The 22,761-nt window shown below is 57.4% G+C and overlaps 2 protein-coding genes across 4 annotated transcripts; both read right to left on the minus strand.

Annotated features, from left to right (window-relative positions):
* DYNLT2B (dynein light chain Tctex-type 2B) lies at window positions 1–10,960 on the minus strand. Of its 2 annotated transcripts, none has more exons than XM_060172209.1 (5): window positions 10,565–10,960; window positions 9,666–9,799; window positions 7,562–7,631; window positions 5,622–5,685; window positions 1–613 (listed from the first exon to the last, which is right to left on the minus strand). In XM_060172209.1, the coding sequence occupies exons 1-5, from the start codon at window positions 10,693–10,695 to the stop codon at window positions 566–568; spliced, it is 447 nt and encodes a 148-aa protein (XP_060028192.1). In that variant the 5' UTR covers window positions 10,696–10,960; the 3' UTR covers window positions 1–565. The 2 variants fall into 2 exon arrangements, with proteins under 2 accessions (XP_060028192.1, XP_060028191.1); XM_060172208.1 differs by having other exon boundaries at window positions 7,575–7,631; window positions 10,565–10,811.
* Window positions 10,961–12,201: 1,241 nt separating this feature from the next.
* Window positions 12,202–22,079, minus strand: TM4SF19 (transmembrane 4 L six family member 19). 2 transcript variants are annotated; one of them, XM_060172207.1, is made up of 6 exons: window positions 21,929–22,079; window positions 20,380–20,520; window positions 18,473–18,550; window positions 16,927–17,096; window positions 14,186–14,634; window positions 12,202–13,053 (listed from the first exon to the last, which is right to left on the minus strand). In XM_060172207.1, the coding sequence occupies exons 2-5, from the start codon at window positions 20,482–20,484 to the stop codon at window positions 14,448–14,450; spliced, it is 540 nt and encodes a 179-aa protein (XP_060028190.1). In that variant the 5' UTR covers window positions 20,485–20,520; window positions 21,929–22,079; the 3' UTR covers window positions 12,202–13,053; window positions 14,186–14,447. The 2 variants fall into 2 exon arrangements, with proteins under 2 accessions (XP_060028190.1, XP_007537901.1); XM_007537839.2 differs by having other exon boundaries at window positions 12,204–13,053; window positions 20,305–20,520; window positions 21,929–22,077.
* Window positions 22,080–22,761: the final 682 nt, after the last annotated feature.

Genomic DNA, 22,761 nt, shown 5'->3' on the forward strand with positions numbered 1-22,761 from the left:
TAAAAATGAATCATATTTTAGTTAATAAATTCTGTAGGGCATAGGGTGGCATTCATTGTGGAAGAGAAAGAAACAAAGAAAACAGGGTGAGCAATAAGGGCAGTAATCCCAAGTGTAGGGGAAAAACCATGCAAAAATAAATTCATGTCAGCATTACAGAAAGAAGTCACTGTACCAGGACACAGCAGAACAAGCCAGTGGGGCAATGCGGCGGCTCAGTCACGTTGTGGAAACCACATAACCAAGAGTGCAGCTGTCTTATGAGAGGGAAAAGTCGGCACAAACACATGGAACTTGAACCCTGCAGGCAGACAGTAAAAAAATACTGCCCAAGCATTTACAGCTGCTTGTATTTCAACAACTGAATGGTCTCATTTCCCCCTACTTTCCTCCACTGCCCAAATGTAGTAAGAACATATCACTAAATAAAAAATTAAAAGTCTGAAGCTCCACAAATTCAGTTTGCCAAACTGCCAACTCTTCTGTTTTTTGTCAAGATGGTTCACTATGTTTTAAAAGTTCCTATTTCTTCATGGTTAATGCTTTTTCCCAATTTGTCAAAGGTTCAGTAGTAGAAACAGCCAAATGCCGCAGCAACACAGAATAGACTGTCCTGAAAAACAAACCAAACAGAAAAACACGTGAGTCCAGCACATGAGCTCAAATGAGGGGTGAGGACAACACAGGCAGCTCAAGTCAGCACCATCTCAGATCTGCTCTCTCTCTCTCACACACACCATCTAGTATTGGAGAGATATTGACAGGGAGAGACAGCAAGGCACCTGCAACCCTGCTTCATGGCTAGTGAAGCTTCCCCCGGCAGGTGGGGACAGGGGCTTGGGGACGGGGCCTGGAGCACTGGGTTGTGTGTGTTCTACCAGGTGCACCACCGCCTGGCCCCTCTGCCAATCTGCAGTAGTGAGACTCCTTCCTTCTCTGACAGCGAAAGATCCAGAGTGTAGCTACCAAGCAGCATGCTGCAGGGTGAGGAGAGTTCAACTCTCGAATGCAAAAATTAAATACAAACTGATACACCATATGTAATGCATACTAATAAATAAATATTCCCTTTTTTCCTGATTTGCTAAAGAAATTATATAGAAATGTTTTCTGGAGACTGGGCGGTAACGCAGCGGGTTAAACGCATGTGACACAAAGTGCAAGGACCAGCACAAAGATCCTGGTTCGAGCTCCTGGCTCCCCATCTGCAGGGGAGTCGCTTCACGAGTGGTGAAGCAGGTCTGCAGGTGTCTGTCTTTCTTTCCCCGTCTTCTCCTCTCTCCATTTCTCTCTGTCCTATCCAACAATGCCAACAATAGCAAAAACGATAACAAGGGCAACAAAAAGGAAAGAACGGCCTCCAGGAGCGGTGGATTCGTAGTGCAGGCACCGAGCCCCAGTGATAACCCTGGAGGCAAAAAAAAAAAAAAAAAAGTTTTCCACTCCTTGGAGTAAATGCATTATCCGACACAACTATGTTATTCACAGATGCCAGGAGGCGGCTCAGCATGTGACAGTTTAAGCCGCCCCAAGCATGAGGTCCTGGCACCTCTTGCGAGGGCCAACGGGGCTCCATGGATGGCAAAGCTTCGTTATCTCTTGCTTTCTTCACAGGTACAGATGGAAACGGCTCAGGACTGCCGCACGCCGTGGATCCTCGGTGCGCTCCCCAGCACTGCTGCAGTCGCAAGGAGACAGCTAAGTGGGCAGAGTGAATGCCGCTGTACTTGAGACAGTGGCTCAGTGCTGGGCATGTGACCAAGAGGCACTATAGCAGGGTCCCCTCAGAAGATGGGACAGATAGACACTACATGCAAGTGAAAACCACCTTGCCCTAAGTCTTGGATAAGAGCCGGTTTCCTCCAGGCAAAATCCATCTGTCCATCTGTTAGCTGAGAACCCCCAATGAGCACGAGGACAGGTGTTTCAGTGCGAGCTAATAAATCTGCTGGCACCTCTCGATCCACCAGTCTCCCTCATGGCTCGGCAGGGTGGCAGAAAGCAGAACTGGAGTGCCTCAAAGCGCGCACTCGCAAAGCCTGGTTCTCGAGTGGGCTGACTGCACACTGCCCTGCGACAGTGCTTCCTGTGTCCACGAGAGGACCTGTTTAAATTCCTGTCACGTGAGACACAGAGATGCAGCTACAACAGGCTTGAAGTCACTAGGAGCGTCTGTGCGCTCCATTTCCGTGGTGATACAGACCCACAGTGCGCGGCTCAAGGATGGCACTCTGACCGGCCGGTGCTGCGCCTCAGCACGGGACCGAGCCCGGTTATCCGCAGCACCGTCGGCTCAGCTGTCTGTCCTTCTGTTTGTGTGTTTGCTTTACTCTGCTTGAACAGTTTCTTTCATTTTGGGGGAGTGGTGAGTGGTTTACAGCACAGCTGTTGGCTGCCATGAGTAGTTCCCCACCTCACCATGACAGGTGCGCAGAACTGTCACCCCCAGATCTGGTCCTTTTCAGTCACCATGTACCAGAATCCAGCCTCCCCCCCACACACACACACCTTTTCCTCATCCCCTTTCCCAGAGCCCTTTCCTTTGGTGCAATACGCAAAACTAGCCCAAGTCTCACTGTTTCCTCTTCTGTCTTTGTTTCTCAGCTTCTTTTATTTTTTAATTTTTTAAATTATTTTTATTTATTCCCTTTTGTTGCCCTTGTTGTTTTATTGTTGTGGTTGTTATTGATGTCATTATTGTTGGATAGGACAGAGAGAAATGGAAAGAGATAGGGAAGACAGAGGGGAGAGAAAGACAGACACCTGCAGACCTGCTTCACTGCCTATGAAGGGACTTCCCTGCAGGTGGGGAGCCGGGGGCTCAAACCGGGATCCTTACATCGGTCCTTGGGCTTTGCACCACCTGCACTTAACCCGCTGCGCTACCACCCAACTCCGTTTCTCAACTTCGGCCCATGAGTGGGAGCATCCCATATTCATCCTTCTCTTTCTGGCTGATCTCACTTCACAAGATTCCTTCAAGCTCCATCCAAGATGAGGTGAAGAAGGTGAATTCACCATTTTTCATAGCTGAGTAGTATTCCATTGTGTATACAGACTGCAACTTGCTCAACCACTCATCTGTTGTTGGAGATCTGGGTTGCTTCTAGGTTTTGTCTATTAAAAATTGTGCTGCAGGGAGTCGGGCTGTAGTGCAGCAGGTTAAACGCAGGTGGCGCAAAGCACAAAGACAGGTATAAGGATCCCGGTTCAAACCCCAGCTCCCCACCTGCAGGGGAGTCGCTTCACAGGCGGTGAAGCAGGTGTGCAGGTGTCTTTCTCCCCTCCTCTCTATCTTCCCCTCCCTCTCTCCATTTCTCTCTGTCCTATCCAACAACGACAACAACAATAATAACTACACAATAAAACAACAAGGGCAACAAAAGGGAATAAATATAAAAAAAAGTTTTTTTAAAAAAATCGTGCTGCAAAGGATTGGCATAAGGATCCCGGTTCGAACCCCGGCTCCCCACCTGCAGGGGAGTCGCTTCACAGGCGGTAAAGCAGGTCTGCAGGTGTCTGTCTTTCTCTCCCCCTCTCTGTCTTCCCCTCCTCTCTCCATTTCTCTCTGTCCTATCCAACAACGACAACAACAATAATAACTACAACAATAAAACAACAAGGGCAACAAAAGAGAATAAATAAATAAAATATTTTTTAATTAAATAAATAAATAAATAAATAAATGTGCTGCAATGAACACAGGTGTGCACACAGATCTTTTTGGATGGGTGTGTTGGGTTCCTTAGGATATATCCCCAGGAGAGGAATTGCAGGGTCATAGGGTAGTAATCAAAATATACAAAGAACTCACCATACTCAGCAACAAACAACTAAAACAAAAATATCCAAAAATGGGGAGAGGATATGAACAGAATATTCACTAAAGAAGAGATCTATGTGACCTGGGAGGTGGCACAGTGGATAAAGCATCAGGCTCTCAAGCATGAGGTCCTGAGTTCAATCCTCAGCAGCACATGTACCAGAGTGATGCCTGGTTCTTTCTCTCTCCTTCGATCTTTCTCATTAATAGATAAAATATTTTAAAGAGAGAGAAAGAGAGAGAGATGAAAGGCCGAGAAACACATGAAAAAATGCTCCAAGTCTCTGTCAGAGAAATGCAAATAAAGACGAGATATCACTTCACTCCTGTGGGAACGTCACACATCAGAAAAGGTAACAGCAGCAAATGCTGGAGAGGTGTGGGGACAAAGGAACCCTCCTGCACTGCTGGTGGGGATGTCAGTGGGTCCAGCCACTGTGGAGAGCAGTCTGGAGAACTCTCACAAGGCTAGCTATTTATATTTTAGCCAGACCCCTGCTAAGCTCAGGCTTGATGGTGGTGCTGGGCACAGAGCCTGAGAATCAGGAGCTTCAGGCAGGAAAGTCTCTTTGCAGAACCAAGACGCTGTCTGCCCAGCCCTGTCTCTCAACCGGTGCTTCATAGGATCATCTCCCAAATGAACAAAGGGCTTCAAGCTCTACAAAGGAAACCTACATAAATATTCAATCTGGACCATAGGTACAGTAGGCTGAATCAGCAACCTAAAGCTGCACTCAAATCATTCCAACTCTCCCTCTAGTCCTGAGTTCTCAAATCTAGCTTTGCATCCTTCTTAGAAGTTGAGGGCTACCAGTTTTAACTCTCCCTCTGTGTGTGTGTGTGTGTGCGTGTGCGTGTGCGTGTGTGTGTGTCTAACAGTGTTTGGTCCCCACTGGCTGTGTGTGTGTGTGTGTGTGTGTGTGTGTGTGTGTGTATGTGTGTCTGACAGTGTTTGGTCCCCACTGGCTGTGTGCGTGTGTGTGCGTGTGTGTGCGTGTGTGTGCGTGTGTGTGTGTGTGTATGTGTGTCTGACAGTGTTTGGTCCCCACTGGCTGTGTGCGTGTGTGTGCGTGTGTGTGTGTGTGTGTGTCTGACAGTGTTTGGTCCCCACTGGCTGTGTGTGCGTGTGTGTGTGTGTGTGTGTGTCTGACAGTGTTTGCTCCCCACTGGCTGTGTGCGTGCGTGTGTGTGTGTGTGTATGTGTGTCTGACAGTGTTTGGTCCCCACTGGCTGTGTGCGTGTGTGTGCGTGTGTGTGTGTGTATGTGTGTCTGACAGTGTTTGGTCCCCACTGGCTGTGTGCGTGTGTGTGTGTATGTGTGTCTGACAGTGTTTGGTCCCCACTGGCTCAAAAGCTCTTTATGGACAGGGACCTCGCTGCCTCCTTCAACAGCTTCTTCCTAGCACACTCTGTGAACTCTGGAAAGCAGGGAAGCCGTCCTGGAGTGGCAGTGGAAGAAGACTCACCAAGACTCCCCATCCCACCTCTTTCCTATCGCGCCACTGTGGAATCTCTGCCACCCACAAGTGCCTGAAGCTCAATCAAGTGTCTTCTATTTTTCTTTTTGGTGTTCATGTCTTCCAACACCAAGAACTCAAACTGCGGTCATGTATGCACGAGTCCCCTCGCCAGTCAGTGGCACGCTGAGCCTCTGCTGTGGCAAACGCAAAGGCAGCAGCAAAACCTCTCTTCCTAAAGCTCTCTGTCCAGTGTGCCTTCACACCTGAATGCTCGTTTGTCTGATGTGGAGGGCCATGTGTCCTTGTGAAGAAGGAAAACAGCTTTCAGGTGGACTTACATTCATGAAGACATCGTGGGTACAGTTGTCAGCGTCAGCATCCCAGAAGCAGCGGGCAGCCATGCTAGGGCATCAAAGAGTCAAGAGTCAGCCACAACAGATGAGGACCGGAAGTGCACGCATCTGCTGTGAGCAAGTGTCCCTTGGCACACTCTTAGCAATCATTCTTCCCAGACTACACAGGCTGGCACCCAGAGGACCCTCTTTGTAAAGCAGGTGGCACTGGGTGAACAGAGGCCAGGTCAGAGCTGCGGTGGCCTGAATTAGAGGTGGGTGGTCAGCTGAGAGCCCAGCAGCCTTCCCCCCAAAGCCTTGGGCTCCAGCTGCCTGCCGCCCCAACTGCAGGATACTCCACGTGGGGAGCACTGCTAGGCGTCACTTCAGCTAAGGCATTTATGTGGGGCTTGCTTCTTTCTGTTGAGCACAACATGGTTCAGCTCTGGTTTATGGTGGGACTTTAGACCCTCAGGCATAAAAATCTTTTTCTATAACCATGATACCATTTCCCCCATCCAAGGATAACTTAGAAGAAACAGCACTTTAGGGGGCGGGTGGTGGCACACCTGGTTGAGTGCACACCTTAAGTGCACAAGGATCCGGGTTCAAGCCCCCAGTCCCCACCTGCAGGGGGAAAGCTTCAAGAGTGGTGAAGCAGGGATGCAGGTAACACGTGTGCTCTCTCTCTCTCTTTCCCTCCCTCCTTCTCTCAATCTCTCCCCCTTCCTCTCAATTTCTGGCTGTCTCTATCCAATAAATAAATAAATATTTTAAAATAACTATATTAAAAACTGTAACTATATTAAAAAGAATTTTAAGTTATTAAGTTTAATATAGTTATTAAGAATAACTATATTTAAAAAAAGAAGTGTGAGGTTTTGATTTCTTTAAAAAAAGAAAAAACACTGTAGACCTGTGACTAGAATGGGGAGCAATCACACTGTACAGTGAGGTCCAAAAGTGTGTCTGGAAGGGACCGGGCTTTGACGTATCCGGTTGAGCAGATATATTATAGTGCACGAGAACCCGGGTTCAAGTTTCTGGTCCCCACCTGCAGGGGGAAGCTTCATGAGTGGTGAAGCAGGGCTGCAGGTGTCTTTCTGTCCCTTCCTATCTCCCACCCCCCACCTCAACCTCTGTCTCTATCCAAAAATGAAATTTTAAATAACAATAGTGGGGCTGGAAAAAAGTAGCCCTGTCAGAGGAATGGTAGGACGACTGGAATTTGCTTGAAAATACCCAGGTGGGGTGAGGGAAGTACCTAGAAGAATAAATGAGTCACAGCAACGAGCCAGTAGCCTCAGAGGAAGTAGAAGAGCACCAAGGCTTCTCAGGCAGTGCTTGGGCCTGTGCTCCGGACTGGCAGTGAGGGGAGCTGAACATGGGCAAAAGCAGTGCAGGGGCCACACGCATAGCTGAGCTAGTACAGGGAAACTAACTGAGGAGACTGGTAGGACCAGGTGGGGGGAGACAGCATGGTGGTATTACAAAAAGACTCTTCTGCCTGAGGCTTCCAAGTCCCAGGTTCAATCCTCCCAACCACCAGAAGCCAGAGCTCAGCAGGACTCTGGTCTCTATCTCTCTCTCTCTCTCTTTCACTAAAATAAAACAGATAAAATATATTTTTAAAGAGAGAGATTGGTTGGACCAAAAAACAGGGAGCAAGGAGTAAGGGGAACCCCCCCCACACACACACACACACACACACGCAGCCTTACACTCCCTCCAGAACTGTATAAACGGAAACTCCACAGACGGGCTAACCCACACGTGTTCTCAACAGCTGGCTGCCCCATAGGGCCCATCCACTGGCAGCCTCACTGGTCAGTACCAGCTCTTCCTGGGTCACAGCTTGTCATCACCCTGCCCGTCACTTGCTGACTTGCCAGCAGGGGCCCCAGTGAGAAGCACAATGTAAAGCAAGAGGAAAAACAACTACTCACAACACTCCTTCACCTTTTTGTTCACCGATCACTACTTGCACCACCATTTTATATCGGTCAAATCCCATTTCTAGAAAGAAGAAGCAGAGTTACTGAGAACCAGATGTAAGACGGTGGATCGGCCTTCGAGCAAACACAGGCGTTCACTCCTCTGTGCGCCACATACTGGGCAGGCACCTAACTCAGGAATCGAGATCTGAAGACTCCTGACTATGAGCTTATAGGGGAGTCTATTGGTCCTCCTCGTGTGTTCATCAATACGACCACTCCTGACCTCCTGGGGGTGTTGTGAAGTGAGGTGAGGCCAGTTAAGTGACTGATGATCCTGGGTGACGCTGACACATACCATGACTCAACACACGTGGATCCTCCCTCCCTTGCTCTTTTCAATATTTATTTATTCCCTTTTGTTGCCCCTTTTTTTGTTGTTGTTGTAGTTATTATTATTGTTATTACTGATGTCGTTGTTGGATAGGACAGAGAGAAATGGAGAGAGGAGAAGACAGAGAAGGGGAGAGAAAGACAGACACCTGCAGACCTGCTTCACCGCCTATGGAGCAACTCCCCTGCAGGTGGGGAGCCGGGGTTCGAACTGGGATCCTTACTCCAGTCCTTGCGCTTCGCACCATGTGGGCATAACCCACTGCACTACCGCCCCACTCCCATCCCTCCCCTGTTCTAAGTCAGGTCCCGTGCTGTTGGCGAACATCTAATACAATATACTGTATCTTGATATTCCACAGTCCCGGCCCCGCCCCTCCCCACAGCCCCGGCCCCGCCCCTCCCCGCAGACCGCCCCCAAACAGCCCCGCCCCCTCACAGCCCCGGCCCCGCCCCGCAGCCCCGGCCCCGCCCCACAGCCCCGGCCCCGCCCCTCCCCGCAGACCGCCCCCAAACAGCCCCGCCCCCTCACAGCCCCGGCCCCGCCCCGCAGCCCCGGCCCCGCCCCACAGCCCCGCCCCCCAGCCCCGGCCCCGCCCCGCAGCCCCGGCCCCGCCCCACAGCCCCGGCCCCGCCCCACAGCCCCGGCCCCGCCCCACAGCCCCGGCCCCGCCCCACAGCCCCGGCCCCGCCCCACAGCCCCGGCCCGCCCCGCAGCCCCGGCCCCGCCCCACAGCCCCGGCCCCGCCCCACAGCCCCGGCCCCGCCCCGCAGCCCCGGCCCCGCCCCACAGCCCCGCCCCACAGCCCCGCCCCACAGCCCCGGCCCCGCCCCACAGCCCCGGCCCCGCCCCACAGCCCCAGCCCCGCCCCACAGCCCCGGCCCCGCCCCGCAGCCCCGGCCCCGCCCCACAGCCCCGGCCCCGCCCCGCAGCCCCGGCCCCGCCCCACAGCCCCGGCCCCGCCCCGCAGCCCCGGCCCCATGTCTTTCTCTCCCCCACTCCCCTCCTCTCTCCATTTCTCTGTCCTGTTGAACAACAACAGCAAAAACAATAATAACAAGAACAATAGCAACAAAATGGGGAAAATGGCCTCCAGGAGCCGTGGATTGGTGGTGCAGGCGCCTAGCCCCAGCGATAACCCTGGAGGCAGAAAATAAAAAATCCTGTCGTGGAGTGCAGCAGTGACACTGAAGTGATCTAACTATCCGTCCTTCCACGACGGTTAGGAAGGGAGGAGAAGCATGAGCTGCAGCCTGCAGATGCTGACAGCCCGGCCCGGAGAAGGCTGGGGGCGGGGCAGCTGAGCGGAGTCAGCACCCGGCAGCCCACCCGTGACACTGCTGGACAGTCCCGCCGCCCGGCCCCGTCGCCCGCTGGACAGTCCCGCCGCCCGGCCCCGTCGCCCGCTGGACAGTCCCGCCGCCCGGCCCCGTCGCCCGCTGGACAGTCCCGCCGCCCGGCCCCGTCGCCCGCTGGACAGTCCCGCCGCCCCGGCCCCGTCGCCCGCTGGACAGTCCCGCTGACACGCCTGTGGGGTGCGTGCTGGCGCGCTGCTCTAACCCGTGACCGCACGCAAGGACCTGGGTTCGCGCCCCCGTCCCCGCTGCAGGTGCCGCTTCCCGCGGAGAGGCGGGCAGGGGTCTCTCCCTCCCTCCCTCGCGTTTCCGCGTCCCGTCAGGTGCAGGGAGAGGAGCCCTCCGTCAGCCGCGGCGCCTCCGGCACCTTTCAGCTTGTCCTTGATGGCCTCCGACAGGTGCTTCGTGAGCTGCGGCGTGTCGTCCGGGGAGTACTCGGCGGCGGCCAGCTCCTCCCGCAGCACCGCGTGGATGCACTCCTTCACCACCGACGGCCGGAACCTGGCGGCCGGGCGCGACGGGCACGGTTGGCGCCTCCGGTCGCCTCAGCCAGGAGACGAGCGCCGAGGAGACCGCCACGGCCTCGCGCCTCCAGGGTGACCAGCAGGCAGCCGCCGCCACCCGGCCACCCGACCGGACCCCACAGCCCGGGACCCGCCCCGCAGCCCCGCCCCACGCAGCCCTGGCCCCGCCCCTCCCCGCAGACCGCCCCCAAACAGCCCCGCCCCCTCACAGCCCCGGCCCCGCCCCTCCCCACAGTCCCGGCCCCGCCCCGCCCCCGCCCCGCCCCACAGTCCCGGCCCCGGCCCCGCCCCACAATCTCGGCCCCGCCCCTCCCCAGGCCCGCCGTCCCGGCCCCGCCCCACAATCTCGGCCCCGCCCCTCCCCAGGCCCGCCGTCCCGGCCCCGCCCCACAATCTCGGCCCCGCCCCTACCCACAGCCCCGCCCCGCCCCACAGCCCCGCCCCGCAGCCCCGGCCCCGCCCCACAGCCCCGGCCCCGCCCCACAGCCCCGGGCCCGCCCACAGCCCCGGCCCCGCCCCACAGTCCCGGCCCCGGCCCCGCCCCACAATCTCGGCCCCGCCCCTCCCCAGGCCCGCCGTCCCGGCCCCGCCCCACAATCTCGGCCCCGCCCCTACCCACAGCCCCGCCCCACAGTCCCGGCCCCGCCCCGCCCCACAGCCCCGCCCCGCAGCCCCGGCCCCGCCCCACAGCCCCGGCCCCGCCCCGCCCCCGCCCCGCCCCGCCCCGCCCCGCCCGCCGCGCCTCTGCTGGAAGACGGGCCGCAGGACGTAGCTGTTCTCCGCCTCCCCCGCGCTCCGCTCGGCCTCCAGCGGCGTCTCCCCGGTGCTGAAGGACGCGCCCCCGGCGAGCGGCGTGCTGCCCGACGACGTCATGGCCGCGGACCCCGCGACCTCCCCGCGGACCCCCCCGGCCGTCGTCCGGGCGACGACGCCCGCCTCGCCTCGCGTCAGCGACCTGCGCCCGCGCGGCCCGAGGCCGTGACGGCGTCCGTCTGCGCACCCGGCCGTGACGTCATCCGTCCGCGCACCCGGTCGCCCCTGACGTCGGCAGGTCGCGCCTGCGCAGTCGCCGCAGCCCCCTGGCGGGCGGCCCGGGTCTCGGGGTCGGGGTGCGGGGAGTGCTTTACTGTTACTGCTGTTCCTGTTGTTACTTTGCTGATACTGTTGTTACTTTACTGTTACTGCAGTTACTGCTGTTCTTGTTACTTTACTGTTACTGCTGTTACTGCTGTTCTTGTTGTTACTTTACTGTTACTGCTGTTACTGTTGTTACTTTACTGTTACTGCTGTTCCTGTTGTTACTTTACTGTTACTGTTGTTGTTCACTTGTGGGGTGGGGCCCCGGGCGAGGGGAGGGAGGGCGGCCCGGCTCACCGCTCGTGGATCTGCGCTGCGGCCGGGAACGGGGCTCGAACCCGCGTCCTGCCCGCAACAGGCTGCGCCCACGCGGCTACGCGCTGCCCGAGGAAGGGAGACGCGGGGCGGAGTGCGGCCTGCGGGGCGGGCGGGGTGGGGACCCGGTACCGGGACGGCGGGGGGGTGGGGACCCGGTACCGGGACGGCGGGGGGGGGGTGGGGACCCGGTACCGGGACGGCGGGGGGGTGGGGACCCGGTACCGGGACGGCGGGGGGGGTGGGGACCCGGTACCGGGACGGCGGGGGGGTGGGGACCCGGTACCGGGACGGCGGGGGGGGGGGGTTGGCGGCCGGGCCGGGCCGGGCCAGGTCGGGTCAGGAGCCCCGGGGCCGCTGTGCCGCGAGTCGCGCTCCGCCCAGTGGAAAGAGCGAGTGTGGCGGCGGCGGGGGGACGCGGACAGACTCCAGCCTGAGGCTCCGGGTCCCGGGTTCGACCCCCGCAGCTCCGTGAGCCCGAGCTGAGCTGGGGGCGCGGCCGGGGCGTCCCGGGCTCACGCGTTCTGCAGGAGTCTGTCTGTCTGTCTAATGTCAGTAACTAGAACACGACCTAGAGAAAAACAATCTTCCACCCTGCCCTCCCCAGCAGACGCCCTCACCATGTGTCCTGGAGCCTCCCCTCCCCAGAGCCCTGCCCCACTAGGGACAGACAGACAGACACAGGCTGGGGGTGTGGGTCCACCTGCCGACACCCATGTCCAGTGAGAAGCAGTGACAGAAGCCAGAGCTCCCACCTTCTGCTCCCCATAGAGAATTTGGGTCCGTGGTCCTGGAGGTGGCGCAGTGAATAAAGCCTCCGACTCTCAAGCCTGAGGTCCTGAGTTCAGTCCCCAGCAGCACATGTACCAGAGTGATGTCTGGCTCTTTCTCCTCCTATCTTTCTCAATAAATAAAATATTTTTTCATTTGGGTCCATGCTACCAGAGGGATACCGAGTAGGGAAGTGGAGGGATGAGACGGAACTCTGGTGGTGGGAATCGTCCCCTGTGATCTCACCCTCGTGGAAACCACTAATAAACTTTATTAAAAGAGAGAAATAGCTGTGGCGCTGGATTCCACGCCCTCCCTGGTCTGCATGCCTGTGAGTGCTGGGACCCGGCCCTCTGAGGCGTCCTCCTCTGGACTGCAGTGGGCTGGAGGGAGAGGAAGGGGAGCCGCCCGCTCCAAGCTGGCCCGCACATGGCACCGCAGGCGCAGCAGTGCCACCCAAGGGAGCTCTTCCCGGCCCTGCTATCCTGCTGGCACAAATGGTCACCATTCAGCAAGAAGCACGTTTAAGGATTCGCACTCATTTACTGTCGTGTTTAGTTTTATTGAGGAAAGTGCCTTTCACAAGACGTCACGGGGGAACAGTCCCACCACCTCCCTGCAAACGGGCGCCAGCATAGCCGCCTCCATCCCTGCCAAATGGCTCCCTCCACCGGCGCCTTCCTTTTGAATCCTTGTCGCTGCTGGAATGGATCATCGCCCACTGACATGTCACCTGTACTTCCCTCGCTTGCTTCCTAAAATCTCACCTATGAGTGAGGTCATCTGGTAGCTGCCGCGTCCTTGCTGGGGCCGCTTGGCGTGATCCCCTGCGTCCCACTGTGGTGAACAAGAGGCAAAGCCGCCCCTTTCCTAGCGGCTGTGGTTTTCCGCTGAGTGTCTGCCACAGGTTTACCCACTTCTCTGTCCTCGACACGCTGGTGGCGTCCCGGTCTTAGCTGCTGCTCCTCTCCTCTCGGGCCGGTTCTGTCAAGAGTCGGCTCAGATGTAACTGAAGGCCTCCTTTCCCTCTCAAGCTTCCCGTGGCGCCGGGTGGACTATTACGTGGTCCTGAACATAGGGCATATTCACATTAGTGGTAGATGTGTTAGCTTCCCTCACCTGGCCATGGGCTCCCCAAGGACAGAGCAGGGCCCAGGACACACAGGAGGACTCTGGCTGGACACACAGTAGGTATTCAGCAAACCGCTTAGGGAACTGCACTGAATACTGATTGAAAAGGCAGGGGGGGATGGTAGCGCAGCGGGTTAAGCGAATGTGGGGCAAAGCGCAGGGACCAGCGTAAGGATCCCAGTTCGAGCCCCCACTCCCCACCTGCAGGGGAGTCGCTTCCCAGGCGGTGAAGCAGGTCTGCAGGTGTCTGTCTTTCTCTCCCCCTCTCTGTCTTCCCCTCCTCTCTCCATTTCTCTCTGTCCTATCCAACAACGACGACATCAATAATAACTACAACAACAATAAAAAAAACGGGGGCAACAAAAGGGCATAAAGTATTTTTTAAAAAAGACGGATTTACACCGAGCCTCTCTCCGTGGCTCGTGGCACACTTGCTAGCTATGCCCTCCTTCCTCGCTTGTGGAGAGAGAGGGAGGGAGGGAGAGAGAGAGAGAGGGCCGATGTCTTTTCTAAAGACTCAGGGTCAGGATCTGGAGGCTCCATCTCACCTGAATCATTTCAACACTTCTCTCCCCAAAGTGGCAGTGGGTCTGGGGCGCACGCAGCCCTGTGCCAGATGACCTGGGCACGGTCAAGGCTCAGCCACTGGCCTGCCCTGACCCGACTGTGCTCTCAAACACCAAGCTTGTCACCCTCCGGAGCCTTCACTTGTCTGTCGGTAAGGTCTTGGGCCCAGGGTTATCAAGAAGCTGAAGTTAAATCACAGTAGAGCCGGGTGGCGGTGTGCGAGGACCCGGGTTCAAGCCCCGATACCACCTGCAGGGGGGAAGCCTCACCAGCGGTGAAGCAGGGCTGCAGGTGTCGCTCTTAATCTCTCACTCTATCCCTCTCAGTTTCTCCTCACCAAATAAACACAGAAAATTAGGGCACGGCTAAAGGAAATATTACGAAAAACACATTCCTACACGGTGAAATGATTTTCTTTTAAACCAGAGCCCTGCTCAGCTCTGGCTTATCGTGGTGCAGGGACTTGAACCCAGGACCTCGGTGTAAACTTTATGCTACCTACCTTCCTGCTTCCTTCCTTCCTTTCCCAGAGCCCTGCTCAGCTCTGGGTGATGTTGGTGCAGGGGATTGAACCTGGGACTTGAGAGCTTTGGGCATGAGCGTCTCTGCAGAGCTAACATAGGATCTTGAGGTCAGCAGTGAGTTGAGGTGGGGTCTGTCTGGCGGCAAGCAGCGGGAGTGAGTGTTGTCACCACGTAGGAAGCTCTGGGAGGAAGCGAGTTCATAAGCCAGCGCGGGTGGCTGCCCTTGGCCTGTGGCATCAGCTACGGCAAGCGCCCACAGAGGCCGCAGAGAAGGCCCAGGAAGCTGTTGACGAGGTGAAGGGCCACCAGCAGCGCCTGCACGAGACTGGCACACAGAAGGCAGGAGAAGAGGGCCACGTGCCACAAGACAGCTCGCGCGGGCTCCAGGCAGACGGACGTCCAGAGCGAGCGGTCGTACAGATAGTTCCTAGAAGACAGGTGAGGTGGGGTGGGCCGGGTGGTGGTGCCCAGAGTGAGAGGAGGCCGGGTGATGCCCAGAGTGAGAGGAGGCCGGGTGGTGATGCCCAGAGTGAGAGGAGGCCGGCTGATGCCCAGAGTGAGAGGAGGCCAGGTGGTGCCCAGAGTGAGAGGAGGCCGAGTGGTGCCCAGAGTGAGAGGAGGCCGGGTGGTGATGCCCAGAGTGAGAGGAGGCCGAGTGGTGCCCAGAGTGACAGGAGGCCGGGTGGTGGTGCCCAGAGTGAGAGGAGGCCGGGTGATGCCCAGAGTAAGAGGCCGGGTGGTGATGCCCAGAGTGAGAGGAGGCCGGGTGGTGGTGCCCAGAGTGAGAGGAGGCCGGGTGGTGATGCCCAGAGTGAGAGGAGGCCGGGTGATGCCCAGAGTGACAGGAGGCCGGGTGATGCCCAGAGTGAGAGGAGGCCGGGTGATGCCCAGAGTAAGAGGCCGGGTGGTGATGCCCAGAGTGAGAGGAGGCCGGGTGGTGATGCCCAGAGTGACAGGAGGCCGGGTGGTGGTGCCCAGAGTGAGAGGAGGCCGGGTGGTGGTGCCCAGAGTGACAGGAGGCCGGGTGGTGATGCCCAGAGTGAGAGGAGGCCGGGTGGTGGTGCCCAGAGTGACAGGAGGCCGGGTGGTGATGCCCAGAGTGAGAGGAGGCCGGGTGGTGATGCCCAGAGTGACAGGAGGCCGGGTGATGGTGCCCAGAGTGAGAGGAGGCCGGGTGGTGATGCCCAGAGTGAGAGGAGGCCGAGTGGTGCCCAGAGTGACAGGAGGCCGGGTGGTGGTGCCCAGAGTGAGAGGAGGCCGGGTGATGCCCAGAGTAAGAGGCCGGGTGGTGATGCCCAGAGTGAGAGGAGGCCGGGTGGTGGTGCCCAGAGTGAGAGGAGGCCGGGTGGTGATGCCCAGAGTGACAGGAGGCCGGGTGGTGATGCCCAGAGTGAGAGGAGGCCGAGTGGTGCCCAGAGTGACAGGAGGCCGGGTGGTGGTGCCCAGAGTGAGAGGAGGCCGGGTGATGCCCAGAGTGACAGGAGGCCGGGTGATGCCCAGAGTGAGAGGAGGCCGGGTGATGCCCAGAGTAAGAGGCCGGGTGGTGATGCCCAGAGTGAGAGGAGGCCGGGTGGTGATGCCCAGAGTGACAGGAGGCCGGGTGGTGGTGCCCAGAGTGAGAGGAGGCCGGGTGGTGATGCCCAGAGTGACAGGAGGCCGGGTGGTGGTGCCCAGAGTGAGAGGAGGCCGGGTGGTGATGCCCAGAGTGACAGGAGGCCGGGTGGTGATGCCCAGAGTGACAGGAGGCCGGGTGGTGATGCCCAGAGTGAGAGGAGGCCGGGTGGTGATGCCCAGAGTGAGAGGAGGCCGGGTGGTGATGCCCAGAGTGAGAGGAGGCTGGGGGGTGATGCCCAGAGTGACAGGAGGCCGGGTGGTGCCCAGAGTGAGAGGAGGGCCCTGTTTGGCGCCTAGAGTGCGCGCATCACAGTGCTGGGGGACCTGGTTACGTCCCTCGCCCTCGCCCTCACCCCTCACGGGGTTCTTCGTGAGTGGTGGGGCAGGGCTGCTGGTGTCTAGTCTCTCTCCCTCTCTAGCTCTCCCTCCCCTCCAGTTTCTGTCTCTATCTAATAATAAATAAAAATATTAAGTAAATAACTAAAAAATGGAAGAGAAGGGGCCAGGTGGAGGCACTCCTGGTTAAGCGCTCACATAATAGTGCGCAAGTAGCCGGGTTCAAGCCCCTGGTCCCCACCAGCAGGGAAGAAGTCCACGAGTGGTGATTCAGGGCTACAGGTGTCCTCTGTCTCTCTCCCTTGCTGTTTTCTCCAACCCTCTCAATTTCTGACTGTCATAGCCAATAAATAAATAAAGACAATAAAAAGTTAAACCTGGAGTCGGGTGGTAGCGCAGCAGGTTAAATGCACGTGGCGCAAAGCGCAAGGACCGGCGTAAGGATCCCGGTTCGAGCCCCCGGCTCCCCACCTGCAGGGGAGTCGCTTCATAGGCGGTGAAGCAGGTCTGCAGGTGTCTGTCTTTCTCTCCCCCTCTCTGTCTTCCCCTCCTCTCTCCATTTCTCTCTGTCCTATCCAACAGCAACAACAACAATAATAATAACTACTACAACAATAGAACAACAAGGGCAACAGAAGGGGAAGAAATAAACCAAGTCCGATAATCAACCTTAGTAGGGAGTTGGGACCCCTCGGAGACCTTACCCCTCGCCCCCCAGGTGACTGTGGCTGCAGGTGCCGGAGGGCGGGGCTCTGTGACGTCCACTCACCTGCCGTGCAGGTCCCTGAACGGGTAGCCATACTTCCAGGCTCGAGTCTGGTTGAAGGAGGAGACATCAAACATGCAGAAAGGCCCGTCCTTCAGGGCCATCCCGGCAGTGATGAAACAGCTCACAGCCCCCAGCAGAGCCAGGCCGCTGGACACCAGAGCCACAAGCACCTGTGGGGGAGAGGGGGCGCTGAGGACAGACGGACGGGCAACGGGGAGAGGGGGCGCTGAGGACAGACGGACGGGCAACGGGGAGAGGGGGCGCTGAGGACAGACGGACGGGCAACGGGGAGAGGGGGCGCTGAGGACAGACGGACGGGCAACGGGGAGAGGGGGCGCTGAGGACAGACGGACGGGCAACGGGGAGAGGGGGCGCTGAGGACAGGCGGACGGGCCATGAGGGAGAGGGGCTGCTGAGGACAGGTGGACGGGCAACGGGGAGAGGGGGCGCTGAGGACAGACGGATGGGCAATGGGGAGAGGGGGCACTGAGGACAGGCCATGGGGGGGGGGAGGAGGCGCTAGGACAGACGGACAGGCCATGGGGGAGAGGAGGCACTGAGGACAGACGGACGGGCAACAGCGGAGACGAGGCGCTGAGGACAGACGGACAGGCAACGGGGGAGAGGAGGCGCTGAGGACAGACGGACGGGCAACGGGGAGAGGGGGCGCTGAGGACAGGCGGACGGGCCATGAGGGAGAGGGGGCGCTGAGGACAGGCGGACGGGCCATGAGGGAGAGGGGGCGCTGAGGACAGACGGACGGGCCATGAGGGAGAGGGGGCGCTGAGGACAGGCGGACGGGCCATGAGGGAGAGGGGCTGCTGAGGACAGGTGGACGGGCAACGGGGAGAGGGGGGTCGCTGAGGACAGATGGACGGGCAACGGGGAGAGGGGGCGCTGAGGACAGGCGGACGGGCCATGAGGGAGAGGAGCTGCTGAGGACAGGCAGACGGGCAATGGGGAGAGGGGGCGCTGAGGACAGACGGACGGGCAACATGGGAGACGAGGCGCTGAGGACAGACGGACAGGCTACAGGGGAGAGGAGGCGCTGAGGACAGACGGACGGGCAACAGGGGAGAGGGGGCGCTGAGGACAGACGGACGGGCAACAGGGGAGACGAGGCGCTGAGGACAGACGGACAGGCAACGGGGGAGAGGAGGCGCTAGGACAGGCGGACGGGCAACCAGCCTGCCGAGTGTGCATGGCCAGGGCTGCCAGAGCACCTCCTTCTCTGTCCTGCAGAAAGATTTTACTCATTCATTCGTGAAGAAGATAGGCAGAGAGGGGACCTCTCTCGGTCAGGCGCTGGGTTAAGCTCACACTGTATGAAGTTAAAAGGTCCCGGGTTCAAGCCCAGCTCCCCACCTGCAGGGAGGAAACTTCACGAGTGATGAGGCAAGTCTGCAAGTGTCTCTCCCTCCCGCCCTCCTCCCTCCGCCCCTCCGCCTCCCTCTTTCTGGACTTCTGCGTCTCTAGCCGGCAGATGACCGGCTCCTGTAGAGCAGACAGGAGTGCGGCAGCGGTGCAGGGCAGGTGTGACGCTCACCGTGCGGCAGGGCCCGCTCTTACTGAGGCAGCCGCGCCTCCAGCCCATCAGGGAGACGAGGGTCGCTCCCGCCAGAACCTGGGGAGAGGGAACCAGCGGTCAGAGGCCTGGACTTTCCTTTCCAGCCCCCCTGGAGCCTGATCCAGGGCCTGAGCACCCTCTTTCCGGAGTTTGCCGTGGCCGTGGACTCTCAGGGCAGGTTCAGACAGGCTGACAGTCTGGCGACACTGGCCTGTGTGGCCGCAGCTGCGGGCCGGCGCCCCTGCCGGTCTGGGAGCACCCTCTCCTTGGGGGCGGCACAGAACAAAGCCAGCTGGCAAGACCAGGCTTTTTTTTTATTATTTTTTTGGGGGGGGTATAAGACAGTTGTGGATGCCTGCAAAATTTCTCATCTCTCCATGACAGGTGTTTGCTTAGTTTTATTTTATTTTACCAGAACACTCCACAGCTCTGGCTGATGGTGATGTAGAGAATTGAACCTGGGGCCTCGGAGCCTCAGGCATTAGTCTCTTTGCAGAACCAGGATGCCGTCCCCCCACCCATGACAGGTGTTTGCAGACACTCACCCCATCTGAGGTCCCTTTCTGCCATCATGTACTGAGAACCCAAAGCCCGCCATATCCCCGCCCCTTGCCCAGACTCCTTTGCTGTGGGCAACACATCAAGCCCTATACTGGTCTTATATATTTCCCCTTTCTATTCTCCTTTCTTTCTTTTTAAATTTTTTATTATTTTTTAAATTTAAAAAATATTTATTTTCCCTTTTGTTGCCCTTGTTTATTTTATTGTTATTTATTTTATTGTTTATTGTTGTAATTATTATTGTTGTTATTGATGTCGTTGTTGTTAGACAGGACAGAAATGGAGAGAGGAGGGGAAGACAGAGAGGGGGAGAGAAAGACAGACACCTGCAGACCTGCGACTGCCCTCAGGTGGCTCAAACCGGGATCCTTACGCAGGTCCTTGTGCTTTGCGCCACGTGCACTTAACCCGCTGTACTACCGCCTACCCCCCTTTAATTATCTTTATTTATTGGTAGAGACAGAAGTTGAGAGGAGAGGGGGAGACAGAGACACCTGCAGCCCTGCTTCACCACTTGTGACGCTCCCCCCAGTAGGTGGGGACCTGGCGCTTGAACCCGGGTCCCTGTGCACTGCAATGTGAGTGCTCAACCAGGTGCACCAACATCTGGCCCCTAAAGGCATTTTTTAATTTAATTTTTTAAATATTTTATTTATTTATTAATAAGAAAGACAGGAGGAGAGAGAAAGAACCAGACATCACTCTGGCACATGTGCTGCCGGGGATCTAACTCAGGACCTCATGCTTGAGAGTCCAAAGCTTTACCACTGCGCCGCCTCCCGGACCACTCATTTAATTTTTTTAAATATAACCAGAGCACTGCACAGATCTGGCTTATTGTGGAGCAGGGGTTTAAACTGGGACTTTGGAGCCTCAGGCATGAGAACCTCTTTTAGAACCGTTAGGCTGTCTACCCTCATAAACATTAATTTTTTTTATTATTAACTTTATTTACTGGATAGAGACAGCCAGAAATTGAGAGGGAGGGGGAGATAGAGAGGGAGAGAGACAGAGAGACACCTGCAGCCCTGCTTCACCACCCACAAAGCTTTCCCCCTGCAGGTGGGGAGCGGGGCCTCGAACCCGGGTCCTTGTGCGCTGTGACGTGTGCGCCACCACCCGGCCCCTGCTCTCGTTTCGTAAGTTCTGCCCGTGTGTGGGATCATCCGTGTCAGCTTTTGTCAAGGAAGGAAGACACTCCCCCTGCCACCACCACCGCTCTCTGCCACACCCAGGAGCCACACACTCACCATGAGGCCTCCGCCCCAGAGTCCGGAGCCCAGCAAGGCGTGTCTGCCAACGAGGCCCCGCAGCAGGTAGCTCACCTCCCAGTTAGGGAACAGCAGCAGCACGTTGGCCCCGGCGGCGAACAAGGCTGTTGTGCCCAGGCCCAGACCCAGGATGCGGGAGCAGGTCTGTGAGCAGGGCATCGCGGCGCCGGGCGGCTGGAGCGGGTCCTGGAGCCGCTACGGGAGGAGGCAGGGCGCTCGGGACGGGGCACCCCTCCCCACGAGGCCAGGAGGGGCCGAGGCAGAGCAAGCACAGGCGAGGAGCCCAGGCGGGCAGTGCGCCTCTCCTAAGCTAAGCTTCCCCGTGACAGAACAGGCCGGCCCGTGTGCTGCCCACCCACCCCAGTCACACACAGCCCGCCTGTCCCCTCATTCTGCGTCTCTGCTCATTTCTCTTCGGCATAGAAAAGCAGATATTTTAGCAATGTTGTTTGTTTATTACTGGATAGAGACAGAACTGAGAGGGCAGGGGAGACAGGGAGGGAGAGACACCCCTGCAGCCGTGAAGTTTCCCCTACAGGGCTTGAACCCGGGTCCTTGTGCGCTGTGGTGTGAGCGCTCAACCGGGTGTCCCCGGTGAGCCATAGTGGAGCCTCCCACTAGACAAAGGCGAAGTTCCGGTGGGGGCACAGGCAGGCGGTACACACACACCGAGCAGAGAATCCATTTGGGGCCAGTCGAGCGCAGGCATTACCAGGTGCAAGGACATGGGTTCAAGCCCCCGGCTCCCCACCTGCAGGGAGCTTCATGTGCAGTGAAGCAGGTCTGCAGGTGTCTGTCTTTGTCTCCCTCCACCTCCCTGTCCTCTCTCTTTTTTAAAATTTTATTTATTTAGTATTGGACAGAGAGAAACTGAGAGGGAAGTGGGAGATAGAGAGGGAGAGAGACAGAGAGACACCTGCAACCCTGCTTCACCACTCGTGAAGCTTCCCCTGCAGGTGGGCACCAGGGGCTTGAACCCAGGTCCTTGCGCACTGTAGTGTGTGCGCTCAGCCAGGTGCACCACTGCCCCTCCCATCCTCTCTCAACTTCTCTGTCCTATCTAAAAAAAAAGTTAGAAAAGTGAAATCAGAGAAGTCCAGCTCAGAAGTGTGTTGGCAGCGTGCAGAGGGACCTCTAATCCTATCAGGTAGAAGGTCAAACAACAACACAAACAAAACATCTCCTGAAAGATACTCTCGTCAGGTTAACTAACCTCTGACGGACAGCAAGACACCCGAGAGGCAGAGTGGAGAAGGGAAAAGCAGGGGCAGGCGGTGACGCACCTGGTTGAGCGCACACACTACAGCGCACAAGGACCCGGGTTCAAGGCCCTGCTCCCCACCTGCAGGGGGAAAGCTTCATGAGCAGTGAAGCAGGGCTGCAGGTGTCTGTCTCCCTCTCCCCCCTCTCCATTTCTATCTCTATCTAATAATAAGTAAAAGATAAGAAGGAAAGAAATAAAAGAAGAGAAAGGGAAAAAAGTACTTACAAAAAAAAAACAGGGAAAAGTGCCCTAAGTGTGCGAAGTGTTTGACAGAGACCAAAGCAAGGTCACGGCTACTGTCTGGCCCTCACCTCCCTGGGCCCTCAGAGGGCCGCTTACCTGAAGGCCAGGGAGGGGAGAGGCGGCAGGGCTCTGCTCTTCAGACCGAGGCTCCTCTTCACTCTCTTGACGAGACCAGACAGACCCGTCTATATGAGGATCTCCCGGGGCGTGTGTCTACACCACCGCCCACGGGCCCATTCAAGGGTCCTGAGAAGCAGCCTTGCCGATGACCCACCCTTTGCTCATTTCCTCGTGACCCTCAGGAAGGAACCGGGGGCACGGCCTCGTGAGCGCACTGCGTTGTCTAGTGAGTCAGAGCAGCCAGGAGACGTCTCCCACACAGCAGTTCTCCAAATGTCTCTCTCTCTCCTTCCTTCTCTCTCTTTCCCTTCCGTCTCTCTTTATTTTTTTAATTAGTGATTTAATGTCGATTTACAAAATTACCAGATAAGTGATCCGGGAAGTGGCACAGTGGATAAAGCATTGGACCCTCAGGCATGAGGTCCTGAGTTCAGTCCCCAGCAGCACATGTACCAGAGTGCTGTCTGCTTCTTGCTCTCTCTCCTCCTGTTTTTCTCATGAACAAATACAATATTTAAAAGAGATTACCAGACAACAGGGGCACAACTCCACACTGTTCCCACCACCAGAGTTGTGTCCCAGTGGAAGCTCCGGCTGTTCTCCCAAAGCTGCAGGTGTGGGTTGACTGTCATTTCTACAGCTGTCTGTGTGTGTGTGTCTCGGGTTGTCATTTCTACAGCTGTCTGTGTGTGTGTGTCTCGGGTTGACTCATTTCTACAGCTGTCTGTGTGTGTGTGTCTCGGGTTGTCATTTCTACAGCTGTCTGTGTGTGTGTGTCTCGGGTTGACTCATTTCTACAGCTGTCTGTG

This window comes from Erinaceus europaeus, chromosome 14 (genome assembly GCF_950295315.1).
Source record: "Erinaceus europaeus chromosome 14, mEriEur2.1, whole genome shotgun sequence".
In the NCBI taxonomy this organism is placed as follows: Eukaryota; Metazoa; Chordata; class Mammalia; order Eulipotyphla; family Erinaceidae; genus Erinaceus; species Erinaceus europaeus.

Bases quoted from the DNA above. Each gene is read 5' to 3' on its own strand.
- DYNLT2B (XM_060172209.1), bottom strand. From the start codon at position 10,695: ATGACGTCGTCGGGCAGCACGCCGCTCGCCGGGGGCGCGTCCTTCAGC. The intron at 7,632-9,665 runs GTGCCGGAGGCG...TCTTCTTTCTAG, and splicing joins CATCAAGGACAAGCTGAAAG to AAATGGGATTTGACCGATAT. The intron at 5,686-7,561 runs GTGAGTAGTTGT...TTGATGCCCTAG, and splicing joins CAAAAAGGTGAAGGAGTGTT to CATGGCTGCCCGCTGCTTCT.
- TM4SF19 (XM_007537839.2), bottom strand. From the start codon at position 20,484: ATGCCCTGCTCACAGACCTGCTCCCGCATCCTGGGTCTGGGCCTGGGC. The intron at 17,097-18,472 runs GTGAGCGTCACA...TCTCCCCCACAG, and splicing joins AGAGCGGGCCCTGCCGCACG to GTGCTTGTGGCTCTGGTGTC. The intron at 14,635-16,926 runs GTGAGTGGACGT...CCTGTCTTCTAG, and splicing joins TTCAGGGACCTGCACGGCAG to GAACTATCTGTACGACCGCT.